The sequence below is a fragment of the Mustela erminea genome, chromosome 4 (assembly GCF_009829155.1).
Source record: "Mustela erminea isolate mMusErm1 chromosome 4, mMusErm1.Pri, whole genome shotgun sequence".
Taxonomy (NCBI): Eukaryota; Metazoa; Chordata; class Mammalia; order Carnivora; family Mustelidae; genus Mustela; species Mustela erminea.
In genome coordinates this window covers 121,829,559-121,843,744 of record NC_045617.1, presented here as the reverse complement: position 1 = coordinate 121,843,744, position 14,186 = coordinate 121,829,559, and the positions used below count along the sequence as shown (strand labels likewise).

The following is a 14,186-nucleotide window of genomic DNA, read 5'->3' as shown; positions in this document are numbered from 1 at the left end:
GTTGTCCTCCCTCCCCCTGCCCTACTAAATACTGGGCCTGGGCCAGTTGCATTTCTTGCCTGTCACATGGTTTCCCGGCTGTGCTGGGCCAGGGGAGGAGCAAGTTCCACAGTCAAATCTGCTCTAAGCCCTGGGTTGACCAGAGAGGAGTTGGCAGGCAGACGGGTCTGATCCCTCTTAGGTCCTCCAGCCATGAGGATCATCTGGGGGCTGATCTGGCTGACCAGCTTCTTCACCTTATCCCTGCAGAAGCCCAGGTCCTGGAAGAAGGACACTAGTGCTTGAGTGGGACAGGGCTGGTCATGGGAGAGCTGACATGGGGGACGTGATGGAGGAATGAGGAACGGAGGGGCCCAGGGGCGCTGAATGCGGACCCCTTCCTGTTCTCCCTAGGTTGCTCCTGTTTTCGCCTTCTGTGGTTCACTTGGGGGTCCCCCTCTCAGTGAGGGTGCAACTCGAGAATGTTCCCCAGGGACAAGTAGTGACAGGATCAGTGTTCCTGAGAAACCCATCCAACTTGAATGCCGTCTGCTCCCCAAAGGTGGACTTTTCCCTCAGCTCAGAAAAAGACAACGTACACCTTAGCCTCCAGGTAACTAGCCTCCACTCCCTTCTACTGCTTCTTAGTCACTCTCACCCTGCTCCCCTCTGTCTTCTTGTTTGGTCATCTCATTGGCCTACCCTCCTCTCTCTTCTCCCCCCACTCCCCACACTGTACCTTTTCTGTTTCTGTCTCCATCTCTGGTTTTTTCCTTCTGCTCTGTTTCTGACCTGCTCCTTCTGCCTCTCCTGACAGATCTCCCCGAAAGATGCAGAGACCTGTGGCCTCTACCGCCTCCTCCGTGGCCCCGAGGTCCAGCTGGTGGCCCAGTCACCATGGCTGAAGAACTCTCTGTCTAGAAAGACAGACATTCAGGGCGTCACCTGCTCTTCTCCTCTCGCCGGGGACACCTCTTTCTGCAGACCGACCAGGCCCGTTTATAACCCTGGCCAGCGGGGTGAGTCGGACCCCAGGGCCTCTGCCTTTGACCTCCCAGCCTGCTCAAGGCATGTTTGGTACCCCGTGAGACAGCCTGGACGGTGTTTGGCAAATATTTGTTGCCCTCCCCTTGCTCCCTGGAAGCGGTGGGGGCCGAGGCCCCCTTTGCAGATGGATTCCTGCTCAGCTCTTGCCCTTCTCTCCCAGTTCGATACCGGATCTTTGCTCTGGATCAAAAGATGCGTCCATCCTCTGACACCCTTACGGTCACAGTGGAGGTGAGTCCCTGAGCTCTCTGACCTTCATCAGCAGGGCTGCTAATCTGACCTCCCATCCATGACCGCTTCTACTCCCACTGCAGAACTCTCATGGCCTCCGTGTGAGGAAGAGGGAAGTGTACACTTCCTCCATCTTCAGGATGACTTTGTGATTCCCGATATCTTCAGAGTGAGCCCCCTCGACCTGGTGACGGTCCTCCTGTGCCCATCTCCCATGGCTCTTTGCCTCCAGCCACCCAGTCAGACCTTGAGCCTCTCTCACAGCTCTGGTTTTCCCCCAGTTGGTCCTCTGGCTCTCTATGGGCCTCTGCACAAGCGGGCTGAGTCCCTCCCCATTTGTAGGCCAGGGACATGGAGGATCTCAGCCCGGTTCTCAGATGGGCCGAGACTCTAACAGCAGTACCCAGTTTGAGGTGAAGAAATATGGTGAGAGCTGGAGATGGCGTGGGACAAGCATCTCCTTTCCTGAAGGAGATACGGATAGAGGTGGAGGCGGTGGGGCAGGCAGGGGCAGGGAGGTATGGGTGCCACAGCCCCAAGGGAAGTCTTGAAGGGTTCCTTTCGCTAGTCTGACCTGCCACCCCTTCACACTGGGTCAGATCCTTCCCAACTTCGAGGTGAAGATTATTCCTGAAAGCCTACATCCTGACAGTCGCCTGGCTTTCTCGATGAGATCCAATTAGACATCCAGGCCAGGTAACTCTCCCATCCTCCATGTCCTCCACGTGGGGCACCCAGGGTTCCCCATTCAGTCTGAAGGAGCTGTGAAAGCCCTGCCTCCCTGCTCTGCCCCCTGCCCCCACCCTGAGACATTGGCCTTATTTCCTAGACCCACCCTCTTCCCACTCTTTCCGTGGTGGTAGGTACATCTACGGGAAGCCAGTGCAGGGGGTGGCGTACGTGCGCTTCGGGCTCCTGGGTGAGGATGGTGCTAAGAATTTCCTTCGGGGGCTGGAGAATCAGACTAAGGTAGGAGGAAGGTGGGGGTGTGGGGGAGAGGAGGAGAGTGTTGGGGGAGGGGAGAGGTGTGGGGGAAGGGAGGAGGGTGTCAGGGTGGGGAGGAGGGAGACAAATCTCACCCCCAGGCCCTGTTTTCTTTTTCACTCAGCTGTAGATGGCTCAGTGCCATATTTCCCTCTCAAAGGCTGAGTTTCAGGGTTCCCTGGAGAAGCTTCAAGTTAACATTGCCGACCTCCCTGGGCTGCGCCTCTATGTTGCCGCTGCCATATATTGAGTCTCCAGGTGAGAGGCCTCCCTGATTGTAACCCCAGCCCCCCGCCTCTGACCTGGGAGCTGATCCTCTGTTCTCCAGCATCGACACCATTCCCTACTCTTACCCTTGTCTTATAACCCAAAGCCAGGAAAGACCCAGGAGACTGTCCCTCCCCAGCTGTGTTTCTGGGTGGTTCAGGAGAAGGTACCTTTCACTGTCTCAATTTTTTTTCTTTACCCGTCCTTTCCGTCCATCCGGCAGACACAAGTTACACTCCGTCTGTGGCGAGGTCCCGTGCTGGCCTCAGCACACAGAGATGAGTACAAGACGCCCGTGCCCTCAGGAGTCTGAGGAGCTGAGTGTCTCGTGCGGCAGGAAACACTCGAGCTGTGGTCACCCTGGCTCTCCCACTCCTCTTCTCCGTGGCTCTCTGTCCTCCACCTCTCTCTGCCGCAATCTATTGCGGGGAGAGATGGAGGAAGGGCAGAGCTTCACATCTTGGCGTTTTGTGTCATCTCCCTTCACCTTGGATCTTAGCAACACCAAGCGACACCTTGTGCCTGGGGCCCCCTTTCTGCTGCAGGTCTCTTTTGGAGGGGGAGGATGAGTTGGGGGTGGGGTGTTGTCAGGAGGGTACGGGGCTTCACTGAACAGTCTTCTTTATCTGTCTCTCCCCTGCTCACCTAGGCCCTGGTCCGAGATATATCTGGCTTCCCAGCCTCTGGCATTCCTGTCAAAGTTTTGGCCACTCTGTCTCCCGGATCTGCTTCTAGAATCCAGGACCTTGAACAAAACACAGATGAGCGTGGCCAAGTCATTGTTCCCATCGTTACGTCAAAGTCCATCTCAGAAGTGCAGCTCTTGGTAGGACCTCCCACTCATGGGACAGGGTAGGGGAAGGAAAGAAAGGTTGGCCAGTTTCCTGAGAATCCACTTCCTGGACTGGGGAAGAAGGTGGTGACCAGGGTCCCTTGGCATTGACTGTACCCCTGCCCTGCTCCTCTTTCTAGGTGTCTGCAGGCTCCCCTCATCCAGCTGTAGGCAGGCTCACCGTGAGGGCCCCACTCTCAGGAGGCTCCAGGTTTCTGTCCATTGAGCGGCTGGATCCTCGACCCCCTCGTGTTGGGGACACTCTCATCCTGAACCTGCGAGCTCTGGGCGTCAGTGAGGACAGTTTCTCTCATTACTACTATATGGTGCGCAGAAGCTGGGCTGTTGAGGATGGAGGGTGGGGTGCAGAGAGGATCTCAGGGAGGAGAGAGCCCTTGGGGTAGAGGGAACTGTTTCAGGATTGGGGGTGTGCAGTGAAGAGGAAACCACTCTTGCCTCAGATCCTGTCCCGGGGCCAGATTGTGTCTATGATTCGAGAAGCCAGGACGGACCTGACCTCAGTCTCCGTGTTTGTGAACCATAACTTGGTACCCTCCTTCTACTTTGTGGCCTTCTACTATCATGGGGATGTCCCAGTGGCCAACTCCCTGCGCGTGGACGTCCAGGCAGGGGACTGCGAGGGCAAGGTAACTGGCCTTCGGAGAGGCGGCACGTCTGTGTGTTGGGGGGTCAAGAGAGAAAGAAGACAGAGTGATTGTGAGCAAGGCATGGATTTGGTTTGGGGTACACTGAGGGCTGAAGGAAGCTCTCCCCACTCTGATGCCCCCCTCCTCTCACCTCTGCCAGCTGGAGCTGAATGTGGACAGCATCAGGGAGTATCGTCCTGCGGAGTTTGTAAAGCTCCGCCTGCAAACAGACTCGCCAGCCCTGGTGGCACTGGGAGCCGTGGATACGGCTCTGTATGCTGTGGGCGGGAGTTCCCACAAACCCCTCAACATGGCCAAGGTTTGTCTGGACCCTCCGTTCTTGCCAGCCCTCCCTCCCCTGTGGGGCTCATTGTCCCGGAACCAGCCCTGAGGTCTCACTCAATCTCCCCACAGACTCCCCGCTGAGCTTCCCTCAAGCCCCGGGCCCTGCGGTCTCTATTTCCCCACTCTCTTCAGGGTTGCCCATGCCCTGCCTTCTCACCCAGAGCTGGGTGGCCCATCTGGGTCCCTCAACTCATCTGCAACTTCCGGCCTTTTCTTGCCAGGTCTTGGAAGTTATGAACAGCTATGACCTTGGCTGCGGTCCTGGAGGTGGGGACAATGCCCTTCAGGTGTTTGAGACAGCTGGTCTGGCCTTTTCTGATGGAGAACTGTTGACCTCATCCAGAAAGAGTGAGAACAGAGGAGCAAGGGGAGTTGGGTGGTGGGACAGTCAGGAAAGAAGAGGGGCCTGAGGGTGTAAGATGAGAAGAGGGTTGGTGGGAAGGGCGGGCCCAGGGAAAGAAGGTGGGAAGGGGAGGTGGGACCCCTATCCCTGTGCTGGGCTGCAGTCCTGCTTTCTATCAGGTCTGAGTTGTCCCAAAAAGAAAACCCGGAATAAGAGAAACGTGAACTTCCAAAAGGCGATTCATGAGAAATGTGAGTTATGGGCACCTGTGCAGCTCTCCACTTGGCCCAAGGGTTAGGGTGATGGGGTCTCCCTCTTGGCTGCTTTGCTCCTCAGTGAGCCCGCATATGGTATTTGGGGCCAGAGACCCAAATTCTGGGGTTGAAGGTGGAGGGAGACTCTCTCCATTGGCCAGGAACTTGAGTTCCTGGTCTCTCAGGGTGAGTCCTTGTGTATCTAGAGGTCTGGGTGGGAAATGAGATGTGTCTCTGTGGGGTTCCCCTGTGCATACCCTCCCCCGGCCCTGCAGTGGGCCAGTATGCTTCCCCAGAAGCCCGGCGCTGCTGCCAGGATGGGCTGACGAGGCTGCCCATGATACGCTCCTGCGAGCAGCGGGCGGCTCGGGTGCGCCAGGCGGCCTGCCGGGCACCCTTCCTGTCCTGCTGCCAGTTTGCTGAGAACCTGCGCAAGAAGTCCCGCTCCAGGGGCCAGGTGGGCCTTGCCCGAGGTGAGGCTCTGGGTGGGGCTGGGGGACTGGCAAGAGTCTCTCTGGAAGGGCAGAATGGTTCCCCTCCTGATTCCCCCACGCTGTGGTCCCCTAGCTCTGGAGGTCCTGCAAGAGGAAGACCTGATCGATGAGGATGACATTCCTGTGCGCAGCTTCTTCCCGGAGAACTGGCTCTGGAGAGTGGAAAAAGTGGACCGCTTCCTCCAGTGAGGGGGTGTGATGGGCCTGGCCTTGGCTCTGGGCTGGTCTGGAGCCAGCCCAGGGTGTGACCGGGCTTCTCGCCTTTCCTACTGCAGATTGTCCCAAATGCTCCCTGACTCTCTCACCACATGGGAAATCCACGCTGTGAGCTTGTCTGGAAAGACAGGTGAGACGGTGGACCTCAGTCCCCTGCCCCATCCATCTCCCCCTGACCGAGGCTTCCCACCGAGCCCTTCGCTCTTCATACAGAACTGGGGGCAGACCCCTGGGGATGTCTGCACTGGCATGTGCTGGGGTGGGGAGGCTAGGGAGTGGCAGCAGGTGGGGGACAGAAATGGGTCACCCCCTGCCCCTCCCTCCTGGGACCCTGTGGCCATGACACCCCCAGACCTCTGGTCTCTGTCCCCTCTGCTACACCCACCACCCCCCATCCACCAGGCCTGTGTGTGGCCACGCCGGCCCAGATCCGAGTGTTCCAGGAATTCCACCTGCACCTCCGCTTGCCTGTCTCTGTTCGCCGCTTTGAGCAGCTGGAGCTGCGGCCTGTCCTCTACAACTACCTGAATAAAAATCTGACGGTGAGGCCCTGCAGAAGCCCGAGCACACAGGGAAGTGGATGGGAGCTGGGGCAGCTGGAGGGTGGGGGGCCAAACCGGCCTGAGGCTCCGGCCATCCCCGTCTTCCTGCACCTAGGTGAGCGTCCATGTGTCCCCAGTGGAGGGGCTGTGCCTGGCTGGAGGTGGCGGGCTGGCCCAAAGTGTCCTGGTGCCTGCAGGCTCTGCCCGGCCTGTTGGCTTCTCTGTGGTGCCCACGGCGGCGGCGGCTATGTCCCTGAAGGTGGTGGCTCAAGGGTCCTCGGACTTCCCTGTAGGGGACGCAGTGTCTAAGGTTCTACAAATTCAGGTGACTGGAGCAGCCCCGAATCCAGCCCCTCAGAGTCCCAGATTTACACCACCCCCCCCAACCCCATACCCTCTCTGCTGGCCAGACACCTGAAACCATGCCTTGGTCTGTTTACATCTTCTATAATTCTGATCCCACTCTGCCCCTGATGCTCAAACTCCAAGTCCTAGGGAAAATGCATTGGGAGGGGCAGGTCATAGTACTGTGTGGCCTCTCATAGCTGTGTTTCCCCCGAGACAGAGAGAAGGGGTCCATCCACCACAGAGGAGATTGTCTATGAGCTCAATCCCCTGGGTGAGTGGCCCCTCCTCCAGCCACCAGTGTCCTAATGGGGTTGTAGGTGGGGGGGATGCTGGCAGCCAACCAGATGGCCATCTTGGCCCATCCCCCACAGATCACCGAGCCCGCACCTTGGAGATTCCTGGCAACTCTGACCCCAATGTCATCCCAGATGGAGATTTCAGCAGCTTTGTCAGGGTTACAGGTGGGAGTGTTCTTCGTCTCTTCCCAGGGGCAGCCTCAGATTCATGTGGCACCCAGGGACCCCTGTTTGATCCCACAAACTCCACGGGTCTCCCAGACCTGGTCTCTGACCCTTAAACCTCCATCTCCCCCTATAGCCTCAGAACCACTGGACACTTTGGGCTCTAAGGGGGTCTTGTCACCAGGAGGCCTGGCCTCCCTCCTGAGGCTTCCCCAGGGCTGCGGGGAGCAAACCATGCTCCTACTGGCTCCAACACTGGCTGCTTCCCGCTACCTGGACAAGACAGAGCAGTGGAGCACGCTGCCCCCTGAGACAAAGGACCATGCTGTGGATCTGATCCAGAAAGGTTCTGGGCATGGGGCAAGCAGGCGTGGGGCTGGGAGAGGGCAGTTCAAGGCAGAGGGGGAGACCACCTAGCTAGAAGGGAGAAGGAAGGGGGTGCCTGATGGGAATGGGGAGTGTGGCCTTGGGTACATGTGGTGGGAGAGCGAGCATCGCCTCAGCAGCTGCCTCTTGTCCCCAAGGCTACATGCGGATCCAGCAGTTTCGGAAAACAAATGGTTCCTATGGGGCTTGGTTGCATCGGGACAGCAGCACCTGGTGAGGTTGGGAGAATGTTTCCCGGTCTCTGCGGGGGCCAGGGCTGGGGGAGGGGGCAGAGCCAGATATAGTGGGAGGGTGAATAACCAGGTGCCTGGGTGAGTGAGGATGTGTCCCTTACGGGGACCAGTCACTGTCCCCAGCCATTCCTCCCTCCCCACCAGGCTCACGGCGTTTGTGCTGAAGGTACTGAGTCTGGCCCAGGAGCAGGTGGGCGGCTCACCTGAGAAGCTGCAGGAGACGGCCAACTGGCTGCTGTCCCAGCAGCAGGCGGATGGGTCATTCCAGGACCCCTGCCCAGTTTTACACAGGGACATGCAGGTTTGGGGTTGGGAGACAGAGGTGGGAGTGCGGTCCCTGCCCCTCCCTGCTCCTCCCTGCTCCTGGCTGACATCTTCTCTCCATCCCCTTCAACTAGGGGGGCCTGGTGGGAGATGATGAGACTGTGGCGCTCACAGCCTTTGTGGTCATCGCCCTTCAGCATGGGCTGGCTGTCTTCCAGGATGACATTGCAGAGCAGTTGAAGCAGAAAGTGGTAAGAGTGTTTGCCCTTTCCTGGTCCCCAGCTCTCCCCCTCTCTCCCCAGGAACCCACGTGTCCAGCTTTCTTGACCTTCCTCCCCTCTTTCTCCTAGGAAACCTCCATCATCAGAGCGAACTCCTTCTTGGGGGAGAAAGCAAGTGTTGGGACCCTGGGTGCCCATGCTGCTGCCATCACGGCCTATGCCCTGACTCTCACCAAGGCTTCTGAGGACCTGCGGGATGTTGCCCACCGCAACCTCATGGCCATGGCCCAGAAGACCGGGGGTGAGCGCCAAGGGTGTCCTGGTAGTGAGCCTGGGTCTTGGGGGACCTGGGACCCCTGAGTATGCCCAAAGGGAGAAATTGAATGAAGACCTCAAGAAGGAATGAAAGCCTAAGGGATAATTGGGCAGAATTGGGAGAGCTCAATATGGGGAGTGTCAGAGGGCCAGGCAACTAGCCCTGTCCACCATTCACCTGTGGGTCTCCCTTTACTTCCAGATAACCTGTACTGGGGCTCAGTCCCTGGTTCTCAGAGCAATGCCATCCCACCCACCCTGGCTCCTCAAGGCCCAGCAGACCCCATACCCCAAGCTCCAGCCGTGTGGATTGAAACCACAGCCTATGGCCTACTTCACCTGCTGCTTCGGGAGGGCAAGTCAGAGATGGCCGACTATGCTGCAGCCTGGCTTACCCACCAGGGCAGTTTCCAAGGCGGGTTCCGCAGCACCCAGGTAGGGGCTGCCAGGGGGCTTCAGGGGTGGGTGGTCCCGAGACCGAGTGCCTGAGTGCCAGCCCACCTCCCCAGGACACAGTGATAGCCTTGGATGCTCTATCTGCATACTGGATTGCTTCCCACACCCTTGAAGAGAGGGCACTCAACGTGACTCTTAGCTCCATGGGCCGCAGTGGGTTCAAGTCCCACGAGCTGCAGCTGAACAACCACCAAATTCAGGGGCTGGAGGAGGAGCTGCAGGTGAGCCACTCCTTTACCTGGCTTGCCTCCCCCACCCCTGGGCCTCCCGTGGCCAGGCTGGAAGCCAACCCTGCCTCCCCCCACCCTTGTGGAATCCCCATGGCATCTCTGCTTGATGTCCTTGTGGGAAGACCTATTTGCCACGTGACCTGGAGAAAGTCACCTAATCTCTGAGCTTCGTTTTTCTCATCTCAAAATTAATATATGGGTAGTCTACCTAACAGGGTTTTTAGGAGGCTGAGGTGAGGTGTCAGCTCTGTGAGTGGGTGGGAGAGGAGATGAACTGGAACAACCGTGTGCCCTTGTGTGCCCCTCTGATATCCCTTTCCCTTGTCCATTCCTGCAAGTTTTCATTGGGCAGCAAGATTAACGTGAAGGTGGGAGGCAACAGCAAAGGGACCTTGAAGGTGAGAGCCAGCAGCACTGAATGCCTGGGACCCCAGCAGGGAGGGGCCGTGGTCTTGAGTGGGAGGCCTGAGGGGGAGCTCATGGTGAGCAGGGAAGGAAGGGAGGAGATGCCCCTGAGTGGGTGGACCCCCTTACTGGTCTGGGTGCTCTTCCCGACTCTGGTCTCTGCCCTCTCTGGGCACCTGTCCTCTCCTTCTCCCCTGATCAGTGCTGATGACATACACACCAGCACCTCAACCCAGGCCTCTCGCCTGAGCCACAGGCCCCACATGTCACACAGCACCTCAAACCCTTTCTTCCTCCCGGGTCCCCTCACCTGACCGATGGGGCCCCTTCCCCACAGGAGCCCAGCCACTGCTCTGGAGGCCATCTTAGTGTCCCCACCTCCACCCTTCCTTATGGCCCCAGCATCTTGTCCTCGGCTCCCCTGCTGCCCAGGGCCCATGCCACTTGTTTCCTAGACTCTGCTAAGATGGTGTTGGAACTTCTCCCTAACCTGTATCTCACCCCTCTGATCCACTGTGCACACTACCGTGAGATCAGCCTTCCAAAAACACTAGTCAGACTAGCCCTGGAGAAAAGTCAGACTCTTCCACCTATACAACTGAGCATCTGCCCACCTCCCTCGCCAGACAAATCCCCTCATGTACACAGATCTCCTCCCCTTGAGTGTCCTTCCCTTCCTTTGTCCCAAATGACAAACTTGTTCTTCTCCTGCAAGCTTTGGCCAGAAGCCTTTCCTGAGCTTTCCATTCCAACCTCTTCTGGGCCCCATGTAGAGTGCTCGCCCCTGAGGCAGGACCCTGTCCCTGGTCTCACCGGGTCTCGCAGACCCTGGGCCACCCGCCTTAATGGACTGGTCAGGAGGGATAAGAGGGGTGGAAGGCCTGGAACCCCTCAGCCTAGGGGATGGTCCAGGTGTGGCCTGGGAGAAAGGTCTGGGCCCCAAACGTACTCTGTTCTCACCCCTTGTTGAGCTAGATCCTTCGTACCTATAACGTCCTGGACCTGAAGAACACGACCTGTGAGGATCTTCAGATTCAAGTTACCGTCATGGGCCATGTTGAATACACAAGTGAGTGTTGGGGCTGCAGGCCTTTGGGCCCCGAGGGGGCCGGAGCCAGCAGCCAAGCCACCCCACTGTCCCTGTGCAGGGGAGGCCAATGAGGACTACGAGGACTATGTGTATGAGGAGCTGCCAGCCAAGGATGACCCAGATGCCGGTTCCCAGACTGTGACACCCCTGGAGCTGTTTGAGAGGCGGCGGAATCGCCGCAGGCGGGAGGCCCCTGGGGTGCCTGATGACCAGGAGTCCAGAGTGCAGTACACTGTGTGCATCTGGTGAGCGCAGGGGGCGGGGGTGGGTGGCTACACCAGACATGGGGCACTGCCAGGCCAGGAGATAGAGGCAGGGCAGAGGCCGGGGCTGGGTGTCTGTCACCCAGAGCATGTGGGCCCTGGACATGTCTCTCTGCAGGCGGAATGGCAAGGAGGGGCTGTCGGGCATGGCCATTGCCGATATCACCCTCCTGAGTGGATTCAGCGCCCTGCGTGCCGACCTGGAGAAGGTGCAGTCAGTTGCCCAGGCGGGAGGAAGGGGGGCGGTTGGGAGGATGGGACTCCTTGTGCCCCAGGAGCTCGGGTCCATCCCTGAAGCTATCCCAGCCGCTGAGCCCTGTCTTGTGTATGGGCCGGGGCCACCTCCCTGTGACCATCTGTCCTTCCCCACAGCTGACCTCCCTCTCTGACCGCTACGTGAGTCATTTTGAGACCGAGGGTCCCCACGTCCTGCTGTACTTTGACTCGGTGAGCAGGGAGGGGCGACACAGGTAGGGTGACCGTGGGTTTACTAAGCACGGGTGACCTGAGAGAGAACGTGTGATGGAAGCAGGGAGACAGGATGAGAGTGTGTTGGAGCAGAGTTAGGGGCAGGCCCGGGAGGCCGCCCTGCCTGTGGGCGATGGGGGCCGAGCTCCGGTGCTGCTCCAGGGCTGGTGCCTGTCTGCAGGGAAGGACTCGAGAGTGAGCCCTTCATAAAGCTGAATTTACGCAACTCAAAGGCCGCCTTTGTTGCTTGGTGTTGACCTTTCTAGTTTTTTGGTTTTTGTTTTTTATATTGAAGTATATTTTCTTTTCCAAAGTGATGACAGTCATAGAGGAGTTGCTTTTGCCTTTCCAAGCCATTTTTGGCTAAAACAAAGAATCATTAACCCTCTGATGGCCCTCAAACTTTTTTTGAGCATTAGCTGTAATCTATTGGAGAAAATGTGAAAAAGATGTAATACTGTAACACCTTTAGCCAGGTGTGTAGGGGTTGAGGAAGGCCCTCCCAGCCCAGTGCTTGTAGAGGGGCCAGACCCCATTAGCCTGAGAAGTCAAGAAGAGGAGTTTCATTGAACACAGTGGCATATGAGAAGCCAGGAAGATTTTGGACGAGGAATTGACTTAAGCAGCGTGGCTCGGGAGGGAGACTGGTAGGGAACCAGGCTGGACCAGACCAGTGTAGTGGGGGTGTGAGGAGAGGGGTCCGGATATAGGCCATGAGGATGGGCAAGTGACAGCACCTGCCGTTATGTTATGACACATAAAGGGGGGCCTGGGTGCGTCAGTAACAAAGCAGGGCCTTTGTGGTGGGACCTGGGGGTGGGCTTCTGGGGGTAGGCAGAGTGAATTTGGGGAATTTCTATGTCCCACAAGAATCCTACTGCAAGAATGAGGCTGAGTGTTTAATTTGGGAATCATCAGCCTGGAAGGGTTTGGTGAAAGCCAAGGAGCGGTTGAGACCTCCTCAGGGGAACGCGGTGGACCCGAGGAGCCAGGGCCAGGGACTGTGCCTCTGGGAGGGAAGAAGAGGGATGGTCAGGCATGACAAGGTCAGAACCAGGGATGGCCAGAAGCTAACCCTGAGCTCAGAGAGTTTCATGCAGAACGTGTCCATGATGTGAGGGCACTGGAGACTGGGACGAGGTCACTGTCTGGCAGTGACGTGAGCAGAGACCTCGGGTTTTTTAGAGTTTTTAGAGTTCCGGAGCCGGAAGGTACTAGCATGTGAAAGACACTGAAGATAAGACCAGACACAGGTCAAGGAGATGTGGCACAGCAGCCTGCAGGGCCCAGGGGGTATGTCCTGACATCTCCTCCCCACCCTGCCAGGTCCCCACCTCCCGGGAGTGCGTGGGCTTTGGAGCTGTTCAGGAAGTGCCTGTGGGGCTCGTCCAGCCGGCCAGCGCAGCTGTGTATGATTATTACAACCCTGGTGAGCGCTTGGGGGGCTCTCGGCAGGTTTGGAATAGGTGTCCCCATATGGGACATCAGGAAGGGGGGTCAGTGCCGGTGGCAGTGATGTCCCCCTTGGGACAGGGGTGACAGTGTTGGGGGGGTGTGCATTCTAACTGTACTCTGTCCTGCAGAGCGCAAGTGTTCTGTGTTTTACGGAGCCCCTACTAAGAGCAAACTCTTGTCCACATTGTGCTCTGCTGACGTCTGCCAGTGTGCTGAGGGTGAGAGCTGGGGCTGGGGGTGGGGTGAGGGGAAGCCAGTGAGGCTGGGGCCTGCACTGGCTCATCTGTCCCCCGACCCCCACCCCCGGCAGGGAAGTGCCCTCGACAGCGTCGTGCCCTGGAGCGGGGGCTGCAGGATGAGGCTGGCTACAGGATGAAGTTCGCCTGCTACCACCCCCGCGTGCATTACGGTCCGTGTGCCCGCCCCCCCGCCCCCCCGGCCCAGCTCTGTAATTGGGCTCGCGCCTCATGACCGCTGCTGGAACAAACCTGTGCTCCCTTCCCTTAAACTCCCTCGCAGGCTTCCAGGTGAAGGTCCTCCGAGAAGATAGCAGAGCTGCCTTCCGCCTCTTCGAAACCAGAATCACCCAAGTCCTGCACTTCAGTATGAAGGGGCTGGGGCTGGGGGACTTAGGGAGCCGAGGTTGGGGTTTGTGGCCCGGGTGCCCAGGACAACAGATGTTTGGAGGGGGAGCTCAAAGCCTCTCAGCTTCTTGGAAGCTCTGGACTTGGCATAAATCGAAAAGCAGTCATACATGCCCATTAGGAGCAGTGAGGGCTAAGTGAGAGGCTCCATGCTCAGCCCTCCGCCCTCACTGGTCCTGTACCTTCCGTTCGCCTCTTATAATTCCTGTGCACCTTATCCTCTCAGCCAAGGACACCAAGGCCACTGTCCGTCAGACCCGAAACTTCCTGGTTCGAGCCTCTTGCCGTCTTCGCTTGGAACCTGGGAAAGAATATTTAATCATGGGTCTGGATGGAGTTACCTTTGACCTCAAGGGAGAGTGAGTTCTCTGGGCCTTGCTCTCCTCCCACATGAGGGAACGGATGGATCCCCAGCATGCAGACCCTGCCTCGCCAGAAGCCAGGTGCCCATCCTCCCCACCCCTGCTGACTGCCCTTTTGCCTCTGCAGTCCCCAATACCTGCTGGACTCGAATACCTGGGTAGAGGAGATGCCCTCTGAACGCCTGTGCCAGAGCACCCGCCATCGGGCAGCCTGCGCCCAGCTCAGCAACTTCCTCCAGGAGTACGGCACTCAGGGCTGCCAGGTGTAAGGGCTGCCCTCCTCTTCCCCCGGGGATGCCTGGGCGGTCTCTGTGCCCAGTGGACACGGCCCCAGGTGGTTCCAGGGGTTCAATAAAGGCCTTTGGCAGCAGAGTGTCAGTGTGTGTCTCCAGGATTGAGAGCA

The 14,186-nt window shown here is 58.2% G+C and overlaps 1 protein-coding gene across 1 annotated transcript; it reads left to right on the top strand.

Moving 5' to 3' along the window:
- Positions 1 to 114: 114 nt before the first annotated feature.
- C4A (complement C4A (Rodgers blood group)) lies at positions 115 to 14,156 on the top strand. The gene is given in 45 exon segments (XM_032340820.1): positions 115 to 257; positions 394 to 592; positions 797 to 920; positions 923 to 972; positions 974 to 998; positions 1,187 to 1,257; positions 1,341 to 1,426; positions 1,600 to 1,636; positions 1,638 to 1,683; positions 1,858 to 1,887; positions 1,890 to 1,953; positions 2,121 to 2,226; positions 2,366 to 2,528; positions 2,935 to 3,053; positions 3,158 to 3,334; positions 3,481 to 3,666; positions 3,802 to 3,987; positions 4,148 to 4,306; positions 4,554 to 4,680; positions 4,855 to 4,926; positions 5,205 to 5,402; positions 5,497 to 5,608; positions 5,699 to 5,769; positions 6,042 to 6,181; positions 6,297 to 6,506; positions 6,749 to 6,800; positions 6,901 to 6,990; positions 7,127 to 7,336; positions 7,515 to 7,590; positions 7,755 to 7,911; positions 8,009 to 8,125; positions 8,225 to 8,396; positions 8,613 to 8,845; positions 8,920 to 9,087; positions 9,435 to 9,494; positions 10,477 to 10,570; positions 10,650 to 10,836; positions 10,973 to 11,063; positions 11,227 to 11,301; positions 12,649 to 12,751; positions 12,906 to 12,995; positions 13,088 to 13,186; positions 13,297 to 13,380; positions 13,648 to 13,780; positions 13,911 to 14,156. Coding segments are annotated over 45 exon segments (5,256 nt in total). The 5' UTR covers positions 115 to 192; the 3' UTR covers positions 14,053 to 14,156.
- Positions 14,157 to 14,186: the final 30 nt, after the last annotated feature.